This window comes from Hippocampus comes, unplaced genomic scaffold (assembly GCF_001891065.2).
Source record: "Hippocampus comes isolate QL1 unplaced genomic scaffold, H_comes_QL1_v1.1 scaffold33, whole genome shotgun sequence".
Classification (NCBI taxonomy): domain Eukaryota; kingdom Metazoa; phylum Chordata; class Actinopteri; order Syngnathiformes; family Syngnathidae; genus Hippocampus; species Hippocampus comes.
The window spans coordinates 491161-507799 of record NW_017804842.1 but is presented as its reverse complement, the minus strand read 5'-3'; the positions used below and the strand labels follow the sequence as shown (position 1 = coordinate 507799).

At 51.2% G+C, this 16639-nt stretch overlaps 2 protein-coding genes and 1 long non-coding RNA gene across 5 annotated transcripts in view; 1 reads left to right on the top strand and 2 right to left on the bottom strand.

Annotated features, from left to right (window-relative positions):
• Nucleotides 1–7116, bottom strand: part of LOC109517573 (uncharacterized) — a 20516-nt gene extending 13400 nt beyond the window's left edge. Inside the window, exon 1 of the long non-coding RNA XR_002168576.1 lies at nt 7082–7116. This is a non-coding gene — a long non-coding RNA (uncharacterized LOC109517573). The remainder of the gene's footprint in view (nt 1–7081) is intronic.
• Nucleotides 1–13046, top strand: part of arhgef12b (Rho guanine nucleotide exchange factor (GEF) 12b) — a 16051-nt gene extending 3005 nt beyond the window's left edge. The window contains 34 exon segments of the mRNA XM_019872661.1: nt 1050–1141; nt 1913–2011; nt 2134–2183; nt 2462–2519; nt 2596–2801; nt 3139–3243; nt 4189–4287; nt 4372–4482; nt 4577–4675; nt 4889–4931; nt 5932–6025; nt 6027–6104; nt 6298–6330; nt 6441–6555; nt 6624–6729; nt 6800–7015; nt 7107–7260; nt 7825–7982; nt 8247–8393; nt 8744–8829; nt 9044–9169; nt 9260–9374; nt 9521–9621; nt 9706–9783; nt 9869–9944; nt 10457–10624; nt 10702–10789; nt 10865–10945; nt 11044–11117; nt 11217–11486; nt 11682–11828; nt 12013–12173; nt 12388–12442; nt 12524–13046. Coding sequence (XP_019728220.1) covers nt 1050–1141; nt 1913–2011; nt 2134–2183; nt 2462–2519; nt 2596–2801; nt 3139–3243; nt 4189–4287; nt 4372–4482; nt 4577–4675; nt 4889–4931; nt 5932–6025; nt 6027–6104; nt 6298–6330; nt 6441–6555; nt 6624–6729; nt 6800–7015; nt 7107–7260; nt 7825–7982; nt 8247–8393; nt 8744–8829; nt 9044–9169; nt 9260–9374; nt 9521–9621; nt 9706–9783; nt 9869–9944; nt 10457–10624; nt 10702–10789; nt 10865–10945; nt 11044–11117; nt 11217–11486; nt 11682–11828; nt 12013–12173; nt 12388–12442; nt 12524–12537 — 3703 coding nt within the window. The 3' untranslated portion in view covers nt 12538–13046.
• Nucleotides 13047–14112: 1066 nt separating this feature from the next.
• mpzl1l (myelin protein zero-like 1 like) overlaps nt 14113–16639 on the bottom strand; it is a 13596-nt gene continuing 11069 nt past the window's right edge. For 2 of the 3 annotated variants that reach the window (XM_019872722.1, XM_019872714.1), the window contains exons 5-6: nt 15432–15537; nt 14113–15296 (exon numbers count right to left, since the gene is read on the bottom strand). In XM_019872722.1, coding sequence (XP_019728281.1) covers nt 15201–15296; nt 15432–15537 — 202 coding nt within the window. In that variant the 3' untranslated portion in view covers nt 14113–15200. The remainder of the gene's footprint in view (nt 15297–15431; nt 15538–16639) is intronic. The other variant, XM_019872730.1, reaches the window with a different exon arrangement.

Sequence of the window (16639 nt, the reverse complement as noted above, 5' to 3'; positions counted from 1 at the left end):
GCCTCTTATCATTGCGACTGCGCCACGTAATTGACAAGATTTGGAGAACACGGCAGCCATTCTAAAAATAGACAACCCCCCCCCAAAAAAAAAAGAGAAGAAAATAAACATAAGTGCTCAGTCCAGCATTCTTGTTCTAATCTGATGTGTAGCTCAGAGGGGATGTGAAGCAATATTCTTGGAAATGTCCCGATGGATGTCAAGTGCAAAGTGCCCGAGCATAACCAATAAGCGGGTTACAAGCACACAGTGAAAATGAGGCCAGTTTTGAACATTTTCTCTCCATGCAAAGCAACGATTATCGGATGTCTAAAAAGATCCTGTGAAAAACCATCGAGTCTCAAATCGTTTGCCGCCTGAAGAAGCGCATGCGCTAACTGGAGCGGCCAAGCTAAGCCCAACGAGCGCCGCTGTCTCGTCTCTCGGAGACACTCGAGCACCTCGTCGCCATCTTTGCCAGCTTCGTACCACATTCAGGAGTCTCGAGGGGAGCCAAAACAACTTCCTCCTGTCCCTCGTTTTTGCCCCCTCCCCTGTGACGTGGTGGCCATTGTTGAAAAGCCCAGGGCCCCCATTGTCACCACAGTCACTCCAAACAAAGCCTCCTCCCGCTTCAGAAGTTGCAGCGGCCAACTTTTACTCTTCGTACACAAACTTCAACCATGAAGTCCTTCGGGCCTTCGACAATCGGAAATCCCTGTCAACATGCTGGCTGTCACAACGTACCTTTTTCAAAAATGACACCCCGGGCCCCTCCGCCGGAACTTTGCTTTTGTCTCACCGTGATGTGCGCGCAGTCAAGGCCGACAATGAGGCAGTTCAAAGCGGCCACAGCGAGGCCAAGCCTCCTGTCCACATGCTGGATGTGAAATTTGACATAAAAAAAAAAAAAAAAATTGTTTTACCTTGCTCTTACATCTTCTCTCATGACGTGCACACACTCACGACCGACGAGGCACTCTAAAGTGCCAGTGGTTTTCATGCTGATCACACCTCTAAATTCAATTTTTTTTTTTTTTTTTAATTTCCTGTTGCTGGTGTCTTCTCAGGACCCCAAGCATTCTCAACAAGGAGCCTCCAGAGAGGAAGCCAAAGAACGACAAATGCTCCGTTTCACTCAAGCACGAGTTTGACCCCACCGGTGAGAGACCCGCCTGCTATCATTCCTTACGGTTAAAAGTGAAGTGCTTCTTCACCTGGTAGCACAACCAGTGAGGCAAGCCAAGTTCAACTTTTTTTTCTGGCTGCAGTCAAAAAAAAAAAAGAAAAGTTGGTTCAACTGGCTCGCCCCGCAGTCTCAAGGCCAAACCATTAGCCACTCACCTCGCTTGATTGCAGTCGGAAAACGGCACTTTGGGGCATAAGTGTGAATCACAGAGCATTAGTGACATTGGCGAGGGGAAAAAAAAACCCACACTTATCCTTTTTTTCGTGAGCAGTGTTGAGATTGGAGGACGAGTTGATGAACATCACGTGACTGATTGAAAACAGATGAACTCAGCCTCCAGACTGTCCATTTTGCTCATTAAAGTACCACGCGGAACGCAAGGGGGCTTCATACGGAACCATGTGCAGCGCCACATTCTTTTGTAACCCCCACCCCACTATTTCAAAATTGTGACACATTAGGTGCATTTTAGGTTCTACGATATCGTTTTTGGGAGATGAACTTTATTAAATAGATTTGTAGATTAGAAAGAAAAGGGTTATGGACCCTTGATCCGTCACACATCCCGTGTGGACAGGCTTTCCCAGCACTGCGGAAAAAAACGTGAAGTTTGAGCACGATGATCAAACCAAATGCGAAGCCACACGTGCTCCACTCCCAGCGGGCCTCATGATCACGATTCGGATGAGGAAGGGTACCGTGCAATGAGTGCGTCTGGTGTTTGTGCACGCATGCTCATGACAGGCCTCGTCCAGCGCTGCGTGATCATCCAGAGGGATGAAAATGGCTTTGGGCTGACAGTGAGCGGAGACAACCCTGTGTTTGTGCAGCTGGTCAAGGAAGGTGAGGATCACACACACACACACACACACACACACACACACACACACACACACATGCACACACAGAAAGTGAGCCACGCGCTTGCACACAAACATGACTGTCCTGTGTTTACCGTTTTATAGATGGAGCCGCAATGCGCGCGGGGGTCCAAACTGGCGATAGAATCATTAAGGTGATTGATTGTTGGATTCATTATTTTCTTTGTCATTTGAAGGCTTAACTTGTGACCACGGTTGCTCTTGAGGTTTTGTTGTCGGAATGCCGTATGCGGTCGGCCCAGAGGGGATGGCAGCACCTTGAAAACTGGAGCAAATTAAGATCAACCGAAAAAAATAAACAAAAACTTTTAACTACAATCTGTAGTTTTAGTTTCAACAAAAACTGCAATTTTTTTCCGTGCATCAGTCCTCTCCCTACATGTTGTTGTTTTTTTTTTTTTTTTTTTTTTAGGTTAATGGGACCTTAGTGACACATTCAAATCACACGGAGGTTGTAAAGCTGATCAAATGTAAGTCAGCGCGTGTTGTTTGCCGCACTAGCTAGCATTTGCGAGCGCTAAACTTTTGTACATTTGGCGCACTCAGCCGGGTCCTACGTAGCACTTACAGTGCTGGGCAGACCTCCGGGTCTTCCGCAGATCCAGCTGGAGGAAGACGACGAAGACACGCTGGATGAGGAAGAAGAGAGCGGCAGCGACCAGTCGGTGCAAAATTCACCGAGCGGGGAGCGACACGGCAGCGCAACCTGTAGCCCCGAGGCGCCCCCGCCGCACTCCTCCCTGCCCGATGGGGTAAGCAGACGACGAGTCGGTCAGGGGAGTCGCTCGGTCATCACAAAGGGGTAACCTTGACTTTCAAGTTGGCCCCGCTTGACGAGTTATAGCGTAACGCTAACACGTAATGCTAAACCGTGCAGACGGGCTCAGGAAACGAGCATCTGTGCATACAGACGGAGAATATGACACGACTCGTGGGCTACGGTCTTACCGTGACAACCCCGTAAAAAAACGCCCAACATTCCTGCAACTTGAGTTGCGATGGCTTGTTGTAGCGCCCCCTGGTGGCCAATCACCGCCATTTCCTCAAATTCGGGGAATGTTTTGATTGATTGATTGTCTAATTGTCCAGGATGGATCCATAGACTCCGGGAACACCGAAACGGAAGAGGGTGACACAAGTGTGCCATCGCCGGGCGACGACATTAGCGACAGAGTAGATAGCAACAGCGCTTCGGTAGGTTCATAAGCATCGATTTCTTTGTATGTGCAAAAAAGAAAAAAAACGTTTTTTGTTTTTTTTACATAAATTTGACTCTAGTTCCACTTACTAGTACGCTCTTTGTTATCACTAAGAAGACAACTCATCGCACGACTCGAATCCCCCCACTACGAATGACACATCTGCTCACTTGTACGCAATCAAAGCTTACAAATAAAGTGGACCCCCAAGCTACACGTCAGATGCAAACAGGAAGTGACTGTACCCGCCGCTCTTTGGTAACAATGTTCTCATTGCAGCCGCAAGTCTTTAAATAGCCACCAAACGCTTATCCTTTGAAAAGTCCGCTGGAATCCCCCCGCCCCCACCAGACTAAACAATCAATTTCACTTAATTGTTGTACTGTGTCCCGTCTGTGTTTGGATTAGCTGTGTGAGAGACGGCGGAGACCGCGCCCCAGCACGCCCGTATATAAACAATCGTGCTCACGACTAAACTACTCACATAAAATTATTAGTATGAAAATATTAGCATGACCTAATTCCAGGGCAGACTCACCCCCCCCCCAAAAAAAGGCATTTTCAAAGTCTCAGTATCTGACAGGAAAATTGGACTGAAACACTTTCTGAAGATTAGCACTAGCGAACGCCATTTTCAAAGTTGCTTTTCATGAACAAGGCTGAGCAAGTTTGTACGCCGTTGGACACGTTCAATGTCTAATATTTAACCCATAAATATGCTTCCTTCATTTAAATGCTCCATTGTATCATTTTTCACTGAAATACGCAATAACGGCGACTAGCGACATTAGCGTTTTGCCAAAATGTCATGCTAGCGCGGGGCACGAGCTAATGAGTGAAATGAAGTTTTGCAAATGACTTTTCTCTCTTTGAAAAATGAATCGATCCAACCGCTGGTGTTTTGATGCGCTTGTACATTTTGACGGTCATGACGGCTCAGGACAGCGGCAGCCAGTACATGGCGGGCAGCCCGCCCTACCTCCCCCACCCGCAGATCATCGGCGCGGAAGACGACTACTTTGATTCGCATCAGGAGCAGGTACCTGACGCGAAAAAATGACACGAATCCTGTTTTTCTCGGTTTCGCGCAATCCAAGTGTATGCTTTTGCGTCTTTGTTTCAGATGAACGGGCAGTGCGGCTGCTTCCAGAGCATCGAGTCGCTCAAGTGTCGGCCCGCCCACCTCGCCGTCTTCCTGCATCACGTCGTTTCGCAGTTTGACCCCGCCCCCCTGGTACCGATGCCGAGATTTGACACGTGCGATGTCGCGCGCGCGCGCGGCGCGGCGCTGGACCCCGTCTTAAATTTTTCTCTGTCTTTGTTCTCAGCTGTGTTTCTTGTACGCCGACATCCACAAGCAAACCAATTCCAAAGAAAGCCGGCGCTTCTTCATGGAATTTCACTCGCTCTTTGTGGATCGAACAGCGGTGGGAGGAGCATTTCCTTTCCCTCCATTTGGACCGCATTTGATCTTATTTTCTGTCCCCTTGTTGCAGTTTTAGTTTTATTTTCTTTAAAATGGTTCTTTTGATTTTTTCTATTGAAATGACGTTTTGAATTTCACCTTTTTTCGCAAACAATTTATTGCAATTATGCTGCTCTTTCAGTTTGTTAAAATTTTGCGTGTGGTTGCGTTGCAGAATCTGAAAGTCCCGGTGCCAGATGCTGTCGCAGCTGAACTTGGTAAGAATTTTTTTTTTTTTTTAAATGGAGTCATGCACAACATAAAAAAATCACGGGCGCCAAACTGGACATGCATCACTAATCAGAAAACACACGTGCCGAGCAACTTGACTCATCAACTATACGCTAGTCATCCCGCCGAGATGAAATAGACGTCAATGTCTCAAAATGTTTTGATCGTCAACGTCAGTGTGATGCGATGTGAGCAGCCGCCGCTGTTGCGCAGGTGTACCTAATGAGGTGTCCCGTGAGCCGTGCGCGCGTTGACGTGCGCCGTGTTGTGCTTGGTTTGCGGGCGCAGACACAAGCGCAGCATGGGGCTGACCCTGGTTAAATTTTTCTCTGTCTTTCTTCTCAGCTGTGTTTCTTGTACGCCGACATCCACAAGCAAACCAATTCCAAAGAAAGCCGGCGCTTCTTCATGGAATTTCACTCGCTCTTTGTGGATCGAACAGCGGTGGGAGGAGCATTTCCTTTCCCTCCATTTGGACCGCATTTGATCTTATTTTCTGTCCCCTTGTTGCAGTTTTAGTTTTATTTTCTTTAAAATGGTTCTTTTGATTTTTTCTATTGAAATGACGTTTTGAATTTCACCTTTTTTCGCAAACAATTTATTGCAATTATGCTGCTCTTTCAGTTTGTTAAAATTTTGCGTGTGGTTGCATTGCAGAATCTGAAAGTCCCGGTGCCAGATGCTGTCGCAGCTGAACTTGGTAAGAATTTTTTTTTTTTTTTAAATGGAGTCATGCACAACATAAAAAAATCACGGGCGCCAAACTGGACATGCATCACTAATCAGAAAACACACGTGCCGAGCAACTTGACTCATCAACTATACGCTAGTCATCCCGCCGAGATGAAATAGACGTCAATGTCTCAAAATGTTTTGATCGTCAACGTCAGTGTGATGCGATGTGAGCAGCCGCCGCTGTTGCGCAGGTGTACCTAATGAGGTGTCCAGTGCGTATGACGTTGAAGAAGTGTTCTGCGGTGTGCACAGACAAGCGCAGGCTGGAGTTAATCCCGGAGGAGGTGTGCAAGCAGTGCACGCAAACCTTGCAGGACTCGCTGATGCCGGACCTGCACAAAAACCTGGTTTTGCGAAGACCCGCTGGCCTGGGAGAGGCAATGCTCGTGCGCCGAACATATTCTCGCCAAGATCGAGGACGTCCTGTGAGAATGTTTTGATATTTTGACATGGGCGCAAAATCGGGAGTGTATTGCTCTTTCATTGATTATTCAAAGAGTCGCACTACTTTTGTCCAAAAAAAATGGATACATACGATCCATCCTGATTTTATATATGTTGATTATGAAGAAATATCGGGTCCTTTTTACGATGCTCACGGCAAGTTTCCTGTTGCAGGTTAACATCTCAACCCTCCGAGGAGGAAAAATGGTACAACAACCCCCCCACCCCCCCCGCCCCACATCGCCTCCCCACACTTGCATCGAAGTGTACGGTACGTCCGTGGCTAAAGGAGCGCGCCTTTTGTGCTTCTGCGGCAGCCAAACTATGCAGTACGTCATCCTCACGTACATGAAGCACCTCGGCGTCAAAGTCAAGGAGCCTCGAGGCCTGGAACAGAAACGAGCGCGAATCAACTTCCTACCCAAGATTAAGGTGCACGCTTCAACTGTGATGACGTGCGTCTCTCAACCAAAACCAATTGCCATCCCCCCCCCGAGCAGAAGACCATCAAGCCCGACAAGGAAGGTGAGGAGAAGGCGAAAAAGCCTCGTTTTCCCAACATCCTGGTACCACCGCGCCGTTTGAGCCGAGTGGACTCCACCTCAGGTGAGGAATCGCCCCGCCCCTTCCCTCAATCATGGCAATGCCGATGGGAATATTTTGCACGGTTGTGCAGCGGGCAAGGCGGCGGAGGTGAACAAGCAGCGTTCCCCGAAGCTCCTCCCCCAAGCGGCTTTTGCCGCCCCCGAGCCGCCCGACTCGTCGCCTTCAAATTCCGGAAGGACCCGCGGGAATCACCTCGGCGACGGTTCGGACGTTTCGAGCGCCTCGTCCGTGCACGGCTCGCCCACCGCCGCGATATCGGACGCCAGCGGCCACGACTCGGACAGCAGTAGGGAACGCCCGCCGGGGACGCCTTCGGGATGCTTGCCGATCGCAATGGCGATACCTTCATCACTTTTCCCGTTCCCCCCCCCCTGCAGACGTCTCTCCGTTCTGCATCCAGCCCCGAGTCGGCGAGGTTTCGATATGTGGCGAGCACCAAGATGGCGTTTGCGGCCCCACCAGTACGCAATTTGACTTCAGTCCTTCCAACCTGGAGCACTTACATGAAGAGGCAGACCACGATGCCTTCAGGTAGACGCCGGTGACGTCGCGCACGAGTTTTGCAAAACGTCACAGGTCTTTTTGATCCAAAATACGAAAGATCCGAGCGCTTGCGTGGTGGCGGCGAACTGGGCTCACTTCGCAACAAACGGCAGGTTTTTCTTTTCGGTCAGTTTAGCTTCATGCTAACAAACGACAAGACGATTGTGTCTGGCTGTCCTCAAAGTAGGCTCGCCTCATCCTATCACGTGAACGGCAGCAGCCGGGCGACGTTAGCGCCGATCTGACAGCAGTCGTAAGCTTGATCACAAAATTGATGATTAGCTTTCGGTACATTCAAGGTTGCCTTCAGTCATTGCAGACCTGATTTCAGCTAACGAACGCACACTAGCCGAATGCTAACATCTGATCTTACAGTCACTCGAAACTTGAAAACTGTCAACACAACTTTCAGGCAACTCTTAAAATTGTTCATCATTTCGTCTCATAAAATTTCGCCGGCTTCATGCTAGCAGATACTTAACCGAAGCTCAACGGCGCCGCATTCAACTCGCGACCGAACGCGGTCGTGATGGCGATGCCGTACATTCGCAGGATGGAGGTGACGTGCGCGGCGGACGTGGCGAGCGAGGACGAGCAAGCGTGCGAGGCCGCGGGCGAGGACGATCCGCTCAACTGGCAGAGCCTGGTGAGCCGCGAGGTTGTGGCCGCGCTGGCGCCGCAGGAAATCAAGAGGCAAGAAGTCATCAACGGTGAGCCGGCCCCGGAAATGAAACGGGCCATTGGCGTTTGTCGCCGGATCGTGAGCCGCGATGAGACGACGCGCGGCCGTGTCGCCGTTTCGCGAGACCGTACTTTGTCAAAGGCCGATACCTCCGCGTCTTGTCGTGACACGTTCCGATCGTTTGCCGCCGGAGCGCGACAGACGACCGAAGCGTTGCGTTTTCGCGATGTCGGATGGCGTACCCGGGCGTCTTGACAAAATGGCAACGGGAATGTTGGTCCTACCTGCGCAGAGCTGTTCTACACGGAGCGGGCCCACTTGCGCATGCTGAAGGTGTTGGACGGCGTGTTCTGCCAGCGGCTGAGCAGGGACGCCATCTTGCCGCCGGACGATGTCAAGAGCATCTTCACCAACCTGGACGACATCATTCAGCTGCACGGTGACTGGCGCGCTCCTCCCACACCTCCGAAAGCGCCGATGCTCATTTGCATTTTGGCCTCCTCGGGTGGACACGAAGAAGTCGTAAAGTCTTTTAAGAACACTTTGAAACGAACGCCGCGGGTCTCGGTTGACGAACCGGATCACGGCCGCTGCTCCTTTTCAATGTCGTTGGTCGTTCGGGGCCACTTGTGGCGTAACTTGCGGCTTTCCCTCCAGTGTCCTTCAGCGAGCAAATGGCGGCGACGCCGCGGGTCTCGGTTGACGAACCGGATCACGGCTGCTGCTCCTTTTCAATGTCGTTGGTCGTTCGGGGGTCACTTGTGGCGTAACTTGCGGCTTTCCCTCCAGTTTCCTTCAGCGAGCAAATGGCGGCCATCAGGAAGAGGAGCGAGACGTCCGTCATCGGTCACATCGGCGACGATCTCTTGGCTTGGGTACGAGCGCTCGAGGGGAGCGGATCTTGATACTGAGATTTGATTCATTTATCGTTCCTAAATTGGGAAAAGGGAAGAGGAAATCCTTTGCCGTCCGCATCTTTGGCGCTGCATCTCGACGGTCCGTTTGATACCAAACATTGGATGCTGCTGACAAACGACGATAGTGTGACAGCGTATCGTGCGTCTTCGGGCTTCTCGTGGTGAATTGCAGTTCGGCGGTGAGGAAGAGGAGAAGATAAGACGCGCGGTGGCCACGTTCTGCAGCAACCAACCGTCCGCGCTGGAGCTCATCAAGAGCAGGAAGAAGAAGGACCCGAGGTTCACCTTGTTCATGCAGGTGGCCGCCGCCGCCGCCGCGCTCCGCTCCGCACTCCGCGCCGCTCTGCGCCGCCTGGCTCTGAACGCGCGTTTGTGGCTTTGTTTTCAGGCGGCCGAGAGCAACCGGCTGTGCCGGCGGCTGCAGCTGAAGGACATCATTCCCGTGGAAATGCAGCGAGCCACCAAGTACCCGCTTCTCTTGGACAAGATTGCCAAGTACACGGGTAGGCGCATGAGGCTCGTTTCAACTTTGGAGGATTCGATGGCGCCATTTGGTAAAAAAGAAATGGGGGGGGGGGGGGGGGGGGGGGGGGGGCAACTTGCATCTTACTTTGAGCGACGCGGCGCTGACGTTTTGTTTTGTCCGCAGAGGATGAGGAGGAGGCGGAGAAGGTGAAGAAAGCCGGCGAATGCTGCCGGCACATCCTCAACCGCGTCAACCAGGCGGTCAAAGAGGCTGAGAACAAGCAGGTAGAAACGAAAGCCTCGATCTGCCGCGAGCCAAACGGGAAGCCGGCCGGGCCTAAGCGGGAATTTTTCTTCCCACCACCAAAGAGGCTGGAGGACTATCAGAGAAGGTTGGACATCTCGTCGCTGAAGCCCAACGAGAACCCGCTCGTGGCCGAGCTGCGGGTAGGAAACGCCAAAAGGGGGGGCGCGGGGAACGGGGCCCGCCGAGTTTGCACTTGTGTCAAAGGGGCCTTCCGTCACCCTCCAGAATCTGGACCTGACCAAGAGGAAGATGCTCCACGAGGGACCGCTCTCCTGGAAAGTCAACAAAGACAAAAGAATTGGTATGGCTGCCCGCCCGCCCGCAAGATTCGCGATGCAGTGGGTGCACCTCGCAATCACGCTTTGATGACAAACATGGCGATCCTGGACCCATTCACTCCCAAAGACGTTTTTAAACGTCTTTTCAGACTCGGTCCAGAATTGGCGAGTACTGAATGAGTTAAAAAACAAACAAAACAAAAACTCCTTCCTCAAAAGCTCGCTACACAGCAGAGGCCTTGCTCAACTTGAAACAATTTCCTTCAGTGGCCACAAGATGGCAGCAAAGCAGGACAGTTCTGCAAGACTCGATTCTGGCCAATCGAAATGAAGCTCCTCCCCCTCACCCCAACCGAGCTCTTCTTTCTTTCTCGGGCCTGAGCACAAAAAGAGAGAACAAGTCGAGCACAGCGAATAAATACTTTGTGCTTTTGTGCATCCACTGCATTTTTTTTTTAGTTTTCCGAAATTTGGAGCGAAAAATGGAGTTGAATCCAATTGGGCGCCTTTGGTGCGTTTGTGTGCGCGCGCTTAGATCTGTACACGCTCCTCCTGGAGGACATCCTGGTGCTCCTTCAGAAGCAGGACGAGCGCCTGCTGCTCAAGTTCCACAGCAAGAACGCGGCCGGCGCCGTCGACGCCAAGCTCAGCTTCAGCCCCGTCGTCAAACTCGGCACCGTACTCGTCAGACCCGTCGCCACCAGTAATCGCCCGCTCCGTCGCTTGACGTATTTCAAGACGATGCGCTCGCTCACGCGCTCGCTTTGTCTGCGTCCTCAGACAAAAAGTCCTTCTTCGTGCTGTCCATGTCGGACAACGGGGCGCAGATCTACGAGCTGACGGCTCAGACCGTGGCGGAGCAGAGGACGTAAGTCGGGCCGCCGGCGGGGCGTCGGCGCGTCACGGCCGGCCGGCCGGCCTCACGCCGCTTTTGCCCCCGCAGGTGGCAGTGCCTCATCACGCAGTGCGCCGAATCCATGAAGGCAAATTCGCACGGCGGCCACGCGCCCACCACGCCCACTCAGTAAGTCGGCGGACGACGCCTACCCGAACTATTCTTGCTTTGTATTGTCCAAGATTTGTCATTTTCTAATGGAAGTTGTTTGCCGTTCCCGTTCTCAGAGGTGAGCAGGAAGCCATGGAGATCATCAGCCGTGAGATGGACAAGCCCGGCAAAGGCGGCGGCGCCACGTCAGGTAGCCGACCTCTGTGGCCCCCCGCCAATGCCGAAACACACGACGGACGAGCGTCGCGGTTGCCGCGCGTTCTCATCAGACGGCAACTGGTCTTCTCAGAGTCATCTGACATGCCGGACGGCGCCGCGACAAACCCCTTCGACGTCATCAAGTCGGAGGACGAGGAGGAGGCCGAGGAGGGAGCGCCGTCGGCGGACGGCGGGCCGGGAGACGAGCGAGAGGAAGACGAGGGCGAGGTGGACGAGGAAGAGCTGGAGGCCTTCCTGGACGCTCAGCTGGAGGACGAGGACGAGGAGGAGGCGCGAGCTTCGTCCTCCTCTCTGGGCTCTCCGTCCTCGTCCTCCAAAGCCGAAGAAGCTCTGGGGACGCGTAAGTTGACCGCACGTACAACCCGCACTCGCCGCTAACGTCGAAGAACGCAAGTCTCATTCGAGAGCCCTCAAGCGGAGGATCCAAGCGGTGTAGAAATTGCGCAGAAATGCTCGAAACAGACAAATGTGGAATTCAGCAAATGACCGTGAGTGAAGAACACTTGTCCCCCAACGCGCGCCTTTGTGCTTGCAGTGGTGCTGCTGAAGCAGCTCCTCTTCAAGCACATGACGGGCGGCCCCGAGGAGAAGATGACGACGACGCCCCCGCGTCCGCCCGCCCCCTCAGCCGCCGCCCCCCACAGCTTCCCGAAAGACGACGACGCCCAGACGGAACGAAACGGTGCGCCTCTCGTGGAGAGCCAGCAAATGCGTCCACCATGTTTTCTGGGACTCATTCGTGGTCAAAAAGACTCCCAAATTTCAATTCAATTCGTCTTTGCGGTCACGTTCAACACCACCACCAATGTGACATTTTGTTCCCGTCGTAGCATTCAAGGAAAGTGTTTCCGTGGCTCGTACCGCAGGCGCAGTCGATGCGGGCGGCGGTTGCGAGGGCGACGACGCGTCGGCGGACGCCGTGGACATGAGCAAACTTCTGTCGTCGGAGAACGGCGGCCGACCAAACCTCAGCCGTCGGCTGATGACGCACCTGCGCCTCCTGCAGGCTGACCTGCAGTACCTCAAGGTACAGAAACTTGTTTGGGATGCGCCGTGACGTTTGATTTGTTTCCGCTGGCTCGTCACTTTCACGCCGCCCTACTTGGAGGAACATTCCCCAAACCTCCAACTACATCTGGGCTTCACAGTAACGCGACACAGTGCTAGTTTGTCTTTGTGGCCTAAAGCGACACGACCTGAATTTGATGTCGGTTGTCAAATGTTGCGCTCTCTCCTTCCAGGAAGTGGAGCTCAAGTACAAGGAGCTACTCGGGACGTCGGCCGACTCTGACAACGGTGTGGTCGGCGCCCACTCGTCGCCGCCTGCTTCCTTTCCCCACTCATCACTAACACTTTGCGGTGTCGAACGCTTTTCAGATGGTGTGCACTGAAGACAACTTTGTCGTTTTCCGGGCATCCTTTTTGGATCCTTAACGGCGCCCATTTTTGTCTCGCACTGCTGTCAAGCCGCTGAACACGAAAGTGAGCCGACCAAATTTTCCACTGCGTTCTCGTGGACGGGACTTCTTGCGAAACGCTTCTCTGGCTTTCAGTGCATTATGACAAAAAAGCAAACATTCACAAGACTGCACATGAGAATTTGTAGCCCCCCCCCAACCCCTCTTCCACCCCATTTAGACCAAGTATGATGTATTTTTTTGTTTGTTTTTTTTTTAATCGTGGAAATCTTTAAACCAGATTGCTGTGAAGTCTTACTTGTAAAATTAACTTATGCTGAAAATGGGTTTCTATCTTGTATTCATGTCGTAACACGCAAAAGATGCTAATGTATTCGCACGATATTAATCATCTTTTAGTTCATTTTTAATTATGTGATATTTATTTTTGTGTCCATGTGCAATGTGCATCGGCTCCTGTTCAATAAAAAAAAATGCGCACATCTTTTAGTTTAGGACAAAATGTTACAAGACTCCGGGGGGGGTCCAAAATATACAAAGTCAATATTTTTCCAAGTCTAAATAAGTTTTTTTTGGAGGGGGGGCTGGACATTTTTCGGTGGCGACTTTGAAAGGCGCCAACAGTCAAAATGTTGTTTGGATTTCAACGAGGGCAAAATGCTTGAAGGAGCTTCTGAATTAAGATGAAGAAAACACATTTGGCCAGAATTTTTTTTTTTTTATATATAAAATTTGAACAAGAGGATACAGAACAGGCTATTATGCATATTAAAAAATACAATAAAAGAACAAAAATAAATGAATCTTAACTTTTCTAATCTGAAGCAGACGTTCAAGTTAGCCGATGAAATGTAAAAGGCACTAAATATACAACATTCCAGTTGGTTTGGGCATTCTTTTCAAACGAGTCATTCAGAGATGAGAAATATAAAAATAAAAATCACAGGGCAGGTTTTTGTCTTGCGTATTTAAGACGTAGTGCACGGTTTGTTTTTACATTTCAGAACAAACAAAAACACTATCGAATAGAACTATTTAGCACACAGAGAGCCGAAAAGCGTAGCTAGGGCCGTCCGTCTTTTTATAATTTATACTTTACAACACCACGTGGACGACGGCAACGCGTACAAACACACACACGCACGCACACACCCCAGCAGCACAAAACCACAACCGGAGGGGAAAAAAACGGGCAATTATCATACACTTTGTTGTTTTTGGGGGGTGAAGACGCTTAGCGAACTCGTTAAAATAATAAGCGAGCGGTGCCTGCAACAGTGAAGCACAACATGCTAGCATGCTAACAAGCTAAGGACACAAATCACAATTTTCCATTAAAAGGAAAAAACACACACACGTATCACCCTTCTCCCCCCCCCCCACGAACGACTTAACTCTGAGTTAAGTCAATGTGGAGAAACTGCAAAAGAATTTTAAAGGAAAAAGGTGGAATGCAATTTGTCACCCACAATGACTCCGCCAACTGTTTTTGCTAATTGTTGATATATTTTGTTAAACACTTAAAATTCGTAACGAAAACAACTCAGGTTTTTACGAGAATAGTAGTTTGAGATTTTTATGTTATTTTAAAGAATTGTAATATGACAGTCAATTTTGTGAGCGAGCATGTTCATTGACTTGGCAACTACTGACCTCTGGTGGCTTCTATTTGTCATGACACTTGGTCACTCCTGCAGGCACGGCTCTTGAGCGTAAATTAGCGGGGCGTGGCCACGAGACCGGAATGCACTTTTGAGTCAACGGCAGTAACGCGGGTACGCGAGACTGCACGGGTGAATGACGTCATTCACAACAACTCAATTTGGCCTCAAAAATAAAAATGTACTTTAAAGCTGGATCACGGATGATAACCATGGTTACGGCAAAGATGTTTGGCCCTTTTTTTTTTTTTAACAGGATCGTCACTTAAGTCGATCGCATGCAAGTACCCCAGGAGAACATTTTTATAGGTTTTTTTCAACATGCAAATGAAAATGTAAACTTGTAGAGATATGAATTTTCCAAATGTTTTTTTTCAAAATGTTTTTGAGGCGTGGAAGGAAGGACTACACCGACAATCGTCAGCCAGCCCACCCGTTAGTGGATAGCGAGCACAAAAATTTTGATTTTGGTTGCTCCCGCAATGATGTCAGCAGTTTCAAAACACCTTTTGGATTTTCCTACTTCGTGAAATAATTGTCACCAATAGAGTTGCCATCGCCGATGATGGACCTGTAATTCCTGGCATGGAAATGTGAAATGACAAAAACAATCTCAAAGCTGTTCCAAAAACAAAAAAAAAACAGTCAATCCGATGTCGTCCGGGCTCCTAAAAGAAAATCTCGTTGGCCGAAGAAGGAATGTCAAGATCCTTTGGAAATTTGTGTCGGGTGTGTCCAAAGGGTGCGGCGGCAATTGGTGGCTGCGAGACTATTTCAAAACAACCCAACAATGACGATCGAAGGTGGACGTGATGGCGGAGCCCCCCCCACCCCCCCCAAAAAAAACTTGCTGTACAAAGAGGGGAGCGTTCCTGGGAGCAGCGGCGGCGGATGCAAGAGGTCTGATGCTTGAGTGTCTGTGTGTGTTTTGGACTCTGTTGTTGCGCGTGCCCCCCCCCCCCAACTCAGTCCGTTTCAGTTTTTGCGAATGTCGGCGTAGACCACCGGCTCCATCTTGTGGAAGGAGTTTTTGCTGCCCGAGTGGTCCAACTGGACGTATATCACCGGGCCCTGCCACAAACACAAGACTTGAGGTCATTTCGCCGCCATCGCCGCCGCCGCCGCCAACCCCCGCGCCGAGCGTATCCGACCCCGCCCCGGTCTTATCATACGGCCGCGGCGCGCTGGGGTCCCCTGAGCTCCTACCTGCACTTGGCCCGGACGGCTGGTACTCGTGGGGGCCTCCAGCTTAGGCTCGCTCTTCTTGATGGGCTGCGGCGGCGGGGTGCGCGCGTTTTCCAAGTTTATACAGCTAGTTTGGGGGTACGGTTTCGCCACGGTGTCGTCGTTGCACATTGAAGAGACGAGGACAAAATGGACCCACCCAACCAAAAAATAAAATAAAAACATGAATAAGAAAAAAAAGAAAAATGAAAGTGAGTGATGGGCGGGTGAGGCGCCAAAGCCGCCTGGACTTGACACTACTCGCAAAATTTTCAGGATGGAATCATTTGCAAGGGCGTTTCTATGTCTTTCTGTGATTCTTCTAGTCTCTCTGTTGCAAAATGCTGATGGCACCATAAGCCGTGACCTGTGGACTTTGGCCTGTTTGACGGCTGCTTCTCTTCTCCCCCCGCCCACCTTGCGGTCTCTTTTGGAAGCCGCTCACCAGCAGATTCCAAGCGAGAAACGGGAAGAGGCAACGAAATGGAAAATCTTTTGAGACGGGCGGCTTCGGGGCCAAACGGCGTGTAAAACGGAACGAGAGGGTCTGCGTGCGATGCGCCATGTGAGTAGAGAGCGATGGCAACATGCTTCCATGACCGAGCGGGCCAAGCGAGTGGGCGACGGAAACCAGGGGGACAAACAACGGCACGGTGAGAGCAAACAAGAGACGGAAGCAAGCGGCACCGGCGTAAACGGTAACCCCAAAGATGGCCGACAGCTCCGGCGGAAACGGCCGCAACGCAACGCAACGCAACGCGGAAGGAGGCGGCCTGTTCAACGTTGCCGACCGTTCCGCACCCAAGTCAAGTTGCCGGCAAGCAATTCGGTTCGGATCGGTTAGCCAAGCGGCAGCGGGAAAACCGCAAAGATCAAAACGGCAGCCATGCCGCACTGTTAGACCGCCGCGCCCATTCAAGAAAGCACGCTGCGCCTCAAATGCACTTGAAAGCTTTGCAGGTGAACTTTTAGACCCGGAAGCCCTTTTCCCTCATTGACGTGCAACTCGCCGCCCGTTGCCGAGGAACTTAAGCGCATTCACTTCCGCGCCTTTCTGTGAGGCTTCCACTCTCCCTGTTGCGACACATTGAGCCTTTGGTGACACTCGGGAGGAAAGTTGCCACGGCGCTCAGACTGTCACTGGTGGATGGTGGGGGCGAAAGGAGGAGAGGGGCCGGGATTGGGGGGGC